The 8,300-nt window shown below is 31.1% G+C and overlaps 1 protein-coding gene across 2 annotated transcripts; it reads left to right on the top strand.

Annotated features, from left to right (window-relative positions):
• The first annotated feature begins 860 nt into the window (after positions 1–860).
• Positions 861–7,839, top strand: LOC111022001 (WAT1-related protein At5g64700). Of its 2 annotated transcripts, none has more exons than XM_088121289.1 (7): positions 861–1,124; positions 1,253–1,315; positions 1,651–1,767; positions 4,257–4,509; positions 4,886–5,044; positions 5,577–5,728; positions 7,472–7,839. In XM_088121289.1, exons 1-7 carry the CDS (start codon positions 949–951, stop codon positions 7,539–7,541), a joined length of 990 nt encoding a protein of 329 aa, XP_087977415.1. In that variant the 5' UTR covers positions 861–948; the 3' UTR covers positions 7,542–7,839. The 2 variants fall into 2 exon arrangements, with proteins under 2 accessions (XP_087977415.1, XP_087977414.1); XM_088121288.1 differs by having other exon boundaries at positions 7,464–7,839.
• The last annotated feature ends 461 nt before the right edge of the window (positions 7,840–8,300 follow it).

Raw genomic sequence — 8,300 nt, 5'->3', positions numbered from 1 at the left:
GAAGAGTACAATTAAGAATTTGAAAGATTTAATTAAGAACCCAAATGAAGTAGAAGAAAAAAGGTTAAAAATACTATTTTTGTTGTACATAACTTTCAGCTTTGTTGATATACTTTCAAAGCGTCTACTTGGATTCGTTTATATTCAACTTTTGTCTATTATATTCTCCATGGTTTTGAAACGTTTCTTTTTGTCCCCATACTTTTTAAAAAAGTAATTATATTGGTCCCTTTTATTTTTTGTTTTTTATCACAATTTTGCCATGATACTATAACTCAATATATTTTCTAGAATATAGACATAATTTTATACTAAAGAGCAATTTTCATTGTGTATAGAATTTATGGTAAAATTTTGTAAATATGGATTAATATAGTCACTTTTTAAGAACACATAATTCAAAATGTGATTTTTTTTTTTAATTTGATTACTCTGTAGTCAATAGTCCTTTGACCTTTATGTCCCTATATCTGGGATATGCACACTGTTCCTATATTCTTATATATACAAAGCGTCATTACTTGTTAAGGTTGCGTTCCATGTAACTTGAATCCAAGACTTCAAGTATATTCCTTCAAATCTCAATCCACCCAAACTATCCCTCGAGGACAAGTGATTTTAGACTTACATAGACCGAAACCAATGAAGAAAGAGACCACATAGTATTGTAAAGAAAACCATAAAAGATTAAGAGTAAAATTGATGTGAAAAAGAAAAGGTGGGAAAGAAGGAGGAAAGGAGGGGTGGGGCCCATATGAATGATGTAGCATAGCACATACACGGAAGCAAATTTGGGAGTGTGTCTTTTTTGGTTGATAATATCTTTTTTTGTGTGTATAAATAGAGGGAGATTGATGAATGATGATATATGAATATACAAACTTAGAAAAACTTTAAACTTTCAAAGCCAACAAAAGAAACTTGAAGTTTTTGAAGTTTTTGGTGAGGATGGAATTCGATAAGAGAGCTGTGGCGGCGGTGGTGGTGATTCAGGCCATTTACGCCGCCATGTTTCTGCTCTCAAAGGCCGCCTTTGACGGCGGAATGAACAACTTTGTCTTCGTCTTCTACCGCCAGGCCTTCGCCACCCTCTTCCTCTCTCCCGTAGCTTTTTTCTTCGAATGGTACCGTATTTAATCAAACTTCTATTCATTCTCCGTACATTAATACGAGCATAACTCAATAGTTAAATCATCTTGTTTTTTAAGAAGTTGATCATTCTTAATCTACTTATTTTCTGTTCTTTTATTAGGAAAACAGCGCCTCCCCTCTCGTTCCTCACCTTCTGCAAGATTTTTATGCTCTCTCTCTTCGGGTATGATACTAACGGCATCAATCTCCTTCCTCCTTCCGTTTTACACAGCTATCTCAATCGTTAAATTACCGCAGTTATTTTCTAAATCTAATTGAGAGTTTGAAAATAAAAAATAAAATGGGATCTTGTTTATTATATTACGTTTGAAATTTGGAAGCATCCAAAATAAATAACTTGGGAGGAAGTATGCATAACTTTTAGAATAAAAAATTTAAAGTTTAAAATGAAATGATTATTTGTACCATGGGTTTTAATTGTAAGTTTGAATTCGGAGACCCTAATGTAAGTGAGGTGTTAATATAATCTTAATTTGGGGTTGTTTTGGTAATTTGCAGGATAGCCATTTGCTTAAATCTTTATGGGGTTGCTCTTGTGTACACGTCAGCAACTTTGGCTGCAGCCACTACAAATTGCCTTCCTGTCATCACCTTCTTCATCGCTCTCCTCCTCGGGTATGTTTTACAAACCAAAAGTTATTTAATGGATCGAAATGAGATTTAAATTTTTAAATTTTTAAATTTTATTTTTGAAAAATTTTAAAGATGTACAGGGATGAGAGATGGTAAGGAGAAGTTTTGATTTTGCAATTTTATTAGTTTAAACTAAAAGGTTATATATCTCATTCAGAACTATTACAATCATAATATAATGTCGTCCGAAACTATCGTAATATAATGTGGTTCTTTCTTTCTCTTTCTTGTTGAGGAATTTATGTTTTACTTATTTATGTATGGCGAGAAATGATTAAACTTACCTAGTTTACTAATTAAAGTTAGAGTTTTGGGGTTTTAGGGTGATTAAAGATTGATTATTTAATTTTGTTTAAATACGTGGAATGTAACATTTTCTAAGAAGTTAAAAGTTGGTATTTCTCTATAATTTCTATTTAAAAAGTAAAAAAAAATGAAAAGAAGTAGATTCCATAAGGATTTCTGTACAGTTTGAGTCAGAGTTCAAGAAAATATAGAAGTACTAAAATATATATATACACACATACACCAAAGCTAATCTGTTTATGATATTTAAAAAAAAAAAGTGATTTTAACATTTTGGAGTAAATTCATATCGTAGCGGTTAAGGCACCTTACTCCTTCTTTAGAGGTATTCCTATATGATTAAAAAAAATTTGGAAAATTTAAAAATAATTAGAAGAACTTTTCAAAATACTTGATTTATAATATTTTTACTCAGTTTGATAATTAACCACTTTATTTTAGTTTTTAAGCTTTTCAAAAAAGCAAAGCTTGTTTAATTAATAACCTATTTTGTTATATATATTATATATTCATCCACATTTCTCTTAGACTCATGACATAATTTCAATTTTGAGAGAAAAAACATAGAACCATCCCATTATGGCTCTTTATTAGTTTCTATTTTTTAAAAATTAGGATTGTGTTTGCTTTTCACTTTCTTAATGTGAAAGAAAAAAATAAAATAAAATAAAAAATTTGAAAACTACATTTTTCCCAAACTTCCTTGCCAACAAAAATCTATAATTTTAATAACATAATTATAAATTTGAGATGAATTCCAATATGAAAGTGGGGGAGTAAAATGAGAAATATTATAATGGGAAAATGGGCAAGTTGAAGTTGAAGAAAAACACATGTAGTGGAAACCCTATTTTTAGTGAAAAAATAGTGAGAAATTGAAGAGCCAAACATGGTGTGAGAAAAATGGTTAAATGGGAAATTAATAAAGTTTTCATTTTTTGGGAAAAGATTGATGAGATGGATTCTTGAGTGATAAGAAAAAGCAAAGAAGAAGAAGAATAGAAGAAAAAACATAGAGAATAATAAAGTAGTCCTCCTTGCCTGCCCATTTACTTAAAAAGCCATGATTCCAACATCACAAAGCCAATTTCAATATTATAAAAAATAAAAAAAAAAACTATTTGGATATTCAATTCTTGTAAATTGGATACTATTTTTGATGACTGAATTTCTCTCCAGATTACTTAGTATAGGTTGTTTTAGTACAACATGTATAGAGCTAGAAATTTAAACTTACGACCTTTTAATCTGAAGTAGGTATCTTAACCATCAAGACATATTCGGATTGGTGGCATGAAAGTATTAGGTTATGATAAAAATTTGAGTTCACCATTAAACTAAATATCTAATGAACTATTTGTTTATTGCTTCATAAATCTGAGTCAAGTTTCATATTATATTTTTTAAATTTAGTGTCAAACATTCAAATATTTTTTTAAGAGAAATTAAAATTTTAAAATATTAAATTAAAAATAAAATTATTATCAAGCGACTTGAAGTTCTCATCTTCCACGCTAACTACATCTATCGAAAAATCTCTCTAAATGTTAAACCAATTGAACTTTGAGAAAACACTATAATAACGAGGGGTGAAAAGCAAATTACTATATAAGCTTTATTTTTCCCAAAAAAGAAAAAAGACATCAATTGGTTAATTATATATGTGGTAATCATGGAAACGTACAAATGAAAGGCTCTTTGTTTTGGGTCATTTCATGGTTGAAATGCACTAGAAAAAAAAAAAAAAAAAAAGCCATGTTTGAAATTTATAATAATGGTCCATATTATTTTAATCAACAAAAATTTGTAGTCTTCCTTATAAAAAAAAATAAAATCATTCTTTAAAAGTTCCTCTCTACTTAGTGGAGTTCATTTTGTCTTTTTCTCAACTTTCTTTTTCTTAAAAAAGAAAAATTAAAGTGTTATTTTTTAAAAGAAAAAAAAATTAAAATCTTTATTTTATCCTCCATTCTTAAAATTCAAATGAACTCGAATGAAAAGTAGACGTGAACATAGAATTTAATATTTTTCTTTATTGAGAAATTTAATTTTCTTACTTCTCTCCTGGTTCGAGGAGCCCTATTTATTTTAATCCATCAATTTAATTTCATTAAAGTTTGATAAATTGAAAATTTAATATGGAAATTAACTCATTGAATTTATAGGATGGAGGTGTTGAGGTTAAAGTCAATAGCAGGAATTGCAAAGCTTGCAGGAATATTATTGTGCATGGGAGGTGTGGGGATGTTGGCATTCTACCAAGGCCCTCAATGGAACTTCTTTAACCATCACCATCTCTTCTTGACTCGTAACGATAACCACCGTTCGGTTACCGCTCCATCAACCAAGTCCTGGTTGAAGGGTTGCTTCTTGATGCTCGCTTCCAATACCTTATGGGGCATCTGGATCGTCTTTCAGGTATCAATTCTCCTTCTTCACGTATAAAAGAACTAAAACTATTAGTACTCAATCAGTACTCAATCGAGATTCAATAGGGGATCTAACAAAGGTTTATGATAGATATGAGCTGCTTTTCTAGTTGTTAATCCATGAATTAATTTTAAACCAGAGAAGTAGCTCATTCCTCTGTTAGGTCCCTTATCTTATAAATGTAAGATCCTTAATATGTTTTTCAAGATTGTGACTCTCTTGGCTCATCGATCTTGGTTGAATCTCATTTTGGACCGGATGTTCGTTTGAACTTTTAGCTGTTAGGATCGAGTCCATATTGTTTTCTCACTTGTATATTATTACTATCCATTTATATAATATTTGACATTATTGAAAATTACAGGCATTCGTATTGAAAAGCTACCCTTCGAAGCTTATGTTGACAAATCTTCAGTGTCTTCTGAGCTCATTTCAATCATTTGCTATTGCGATTGCTTTCGAGAGAGACCCTCAGGAATGGAAACTTGGCTGGAATGTTAGGCTTCTCGCAGTGGCATATTGTGTAAATTTCTCTTCTTTAGTTTTTTTCATTTTCGTATTTCGATCCTTTATAATAATAATAATAAAAAAAGATTCTTGGTTAAAAAACACACATTTGATCCTTATACTTTTGCTAAAGCAACTATTTTAGTCCCTGAATTTTAGTTTGTAACGATTTAATTAGTACTTGTACTTTAAATTGGTAACAATTTAGTCCCTGAACTTTAGTATATATAGTTTAAAATTTGTAACAATCTAGACCCTACCATGAAATCTTTTGTCAAAATTAATAATCGATTTTTCTCTTATAATGACTTAGTACTCTTTGTAACTTATAAACACACCTTTGATTCTTCATCAGTATATCATCTAAATGTATAAAAAATTTAATAACAAATTTCATCATAGGGTCTAAATCATTGCAAATTTAAAACTACTAGGACTAAATTGTTACATACTATAATTTGAGGATCGAATTGTTAGAAGTAAGTTCAATGACTAAATCGTGAAAGTAGAGAGACAAAAAATGTTTATATGGAACTTTTTGGGTGTAGGGTATTGTGGTGACTGCTGTTACGTATTGCCTTCAAGCATGGGTTATTGAGAAGAAAGGACCAGTTTTTCTAGCCATGTCCACACCCTTTGCTCTTATCATTACAATCATTCTTTCTGCGATCCTTCTTGGCGAGAGTGTCACTCTCGGAAGGTAACTTCACAACTATTTAACGGTATCTTTTAAGAGATTTTTTAAAATTATTCTACCAAATTAATTATTACTTTTTTAAAATATAAACACATTTCGATAAAATTATATTTAAGAAGGTTAATGATTATATATATAATAGTCTATGTTACAGAGGGCGTTTTTTATTAATATTATTGTAAATGAAACTTATTTTAAAAATATTGTAGTTTAATTAAAAATATTAAAAGTATGATAGGTTTTGAAATTTTTTTTAAAAAATATTGTTGTTTTAAAAAATTGAAAACATGGTCTGTCGAACAAACGACCATGCCACGTGGCGTCCTAAATTTTTTTTAAATTTTGAACATGATCGTCTCTCAAGAGACGACCACCTCTTTTTTTTTTTTTTTTTTTAATTTTAAACATCCATCAAACGCTCCCAGGCCAACCAGCATCGCCACCTCCAGCTTCCACCTCCACCATATTCACACCCACCACCAAACCCCTTCCATTCTCAAAGTCGAGCTCAAGTATTTCATCATCTCCATTCTCGATGATCCGATTGTCAGCAGGGTTTTCGCCGAGGCCGAATTTGGGAGCTGCCATATCAAATTGGCCATAATGCACCCTCCTCTCTCCCACCAGCCCTCACGATTCTCTCGCTCCCGCTGCCCCTCGATTTTCCTCTGCAACCTCACCGATTCCGACCCCTCTCACCGCAATTTCACTTTCCCCTTCTCCAGCGGCGGCGACGACGACGCCAATTCCAGGCAAATCGCCGAGGTTTTAACCAAGAAAACTACGAGAAACCCTTTGCTAATCAGCGTCTACGCGGCCGATGCGCTCCGGAGCTTTACCGATTGCGTGTAGGGATGCAAATCGAACGTGCTTTCGACGGAGATTACTGGGTTGCGTGTAATCTGCATCGGGAAGGAGATTTCTGAATTTGTAACCGGGAATGGGAGCAGGGAGAAGATGGAGTTGAAATTTGAGGAGGTATTTGGGATGGTTCAGAGCTGCTCCGGGCCTGATATGGTTGTGAATTATGGGGAATTGAGTGATTTGGTCAGTGAAGAAGAAAAGGAAAAAGAAGATGAAGTTAGTAATGGTCTGAGTTTTGTGGTATCTCAACTGACGGATTAAAAAAAAAAAAAGAAGAGGTGGTCGTCTCTTGAAGAGACGATCACGTTCAAAATTTTAAAAAAATTTACGTTAGAGACGACCATGTTTTCAGTTTTTTAAAATAACAATATTTTTAAAAAAAAGTTTCAAAACCTACAATACTTTTAATATTTTTAATTAAACTACAATATTTTTAAAATAAGTTTCATTTACAATAATATTAATAAAAAAAGCCCATGTTACAGATCCCATATTGAAAAAATAAGAGAATCAAACAAATTTTATTATAATAGATATGACTACTCCTCTAATTGTCAATTGAGTTTTAGATAAAATAACTCTAGTCTAAAAATTACATCCGAGCAAAATTAACATTTTTTGTTTTTCGACTACATAAACTCTTTTTTCAAACATAACTTCAAAATAGCCTCTTGAGTTCCAAGTTTATTTATAAATATTTATGTTTTTAGCCAGTTTTTGAACCGTGAACCAAACATCCCTTAATTAATACAACAATATTTCACAAATAATTTTAAGGAAAATTAAAAGATAAGAATATATATTCTTTAGTACAGTTTCTAGCATACTTATTACATTTTTTATTATTGTTTTTTTTTTTTTTTTTGGATTGCAGTACTTTAGGGGGGCTGTTATTGGTGGGAGGACTGTACTTTGTGCTGTGGGGAAAGGGGAAAGAGCAAAAGATAAGTGAAGGAATGAAGGAAAGTGGGCAAGAAGAACGTGAGATTCAAGTGAAGCAAATTAAGAAATTAGGAAATGATACTCCGTCTCCATCGGATAATGTTTGAAATCTTCCATTTTAATATACTAGTTTGTAACACATGTGCCACGTACATGATAGGTAGAAGTTACAAATTACAGAGTAGTAGTGTTATATTTTTATTCTAAAATATAGCTATATTAAAGAATTCTAATTCAGGCATTAAATTTTAGAACACAAAATAATTATAAAACTAGTTTTTTCAAATTATAAATTAACTTTATAACAAGTAGACTTGGTACCTGTGTTTGAGATTGTGTTGTTGAAACATCTTCATGTTCCATTTTAATACAATGCTATATAACTGGCAAACAACGCTGGGTGTTGGATATACATGATCTAACTTATCGTTTCAACCTTATCTATTTTGAGCACATTAGTTGGCAAAATAACAGGGCAGCAGATTTCCTAAAAAAAAAAATGCTGCTAATATTTTGTCTTCGTATTTATTGTTCGACTCCAACTTTATTTCCCCTTTGGTTATCTATCATTCTTGAAGATCAAATACTTACCAGATGTAGTCAATTTAGTAGTTGTTCACACGAGATTTTCGAGGAAATTATATTTCATGTAGTTGAACTTTGTTTTTGTTGTATGAGTTGTAGAGTGAATTCAATCTATAGTCTTTATCCTCTAATTCTTTCTCCCGAACTTGATGTGAAGATTGAGATACTTGTTCTTGAACTTAGA

This window comes from Momordica charantia, assembly GCF_013281855.1.
Source record: "Momordica charantia cultivar OHB3-1 chromosome 2 unlocalized genomic scaffold, Mcharantia_2.0 BLBB01000002.1, whole genome shotgun sequence".
Lineage (NCBI taxonomy): Eukaryota > Viridiplantae > Streptophyta > Magnoliopsida > Cucurbitales > Cucurbitaceae > Momordica > Momordica charantia.
The sequence above is the reverse complement of the archived record's forward strand: the minus strand, read 5'-3'. Positions and strand labels throughout refer to the sequence as shown.

Excerpts from the sequence above, each read along its gene's own strand:
- LOC111022001 (XM_088121288.1), top strand. The coding sequence starts at position 949 with ATGGAATTCGATAAGAGAGCTGTGGCGGCGGTGGTGGTGATTCAGGCC. Across the intron at positions 5,045-5,576 it reads TTCTCGCAGTGGCATATTGT|GGTATTGTGGTGACTGCTGT; the intron begins GTAAATTTCTCT and ends TTTTGGGTGTAG. Across the intron at positions 5,729-7,463 it reads GAGAGTGTCACTCTCGGAAG|TACTTTAGGGGGGCTGTTAT; the intron begins GTAACTTCACAA and ends TTTGGATTGCAG.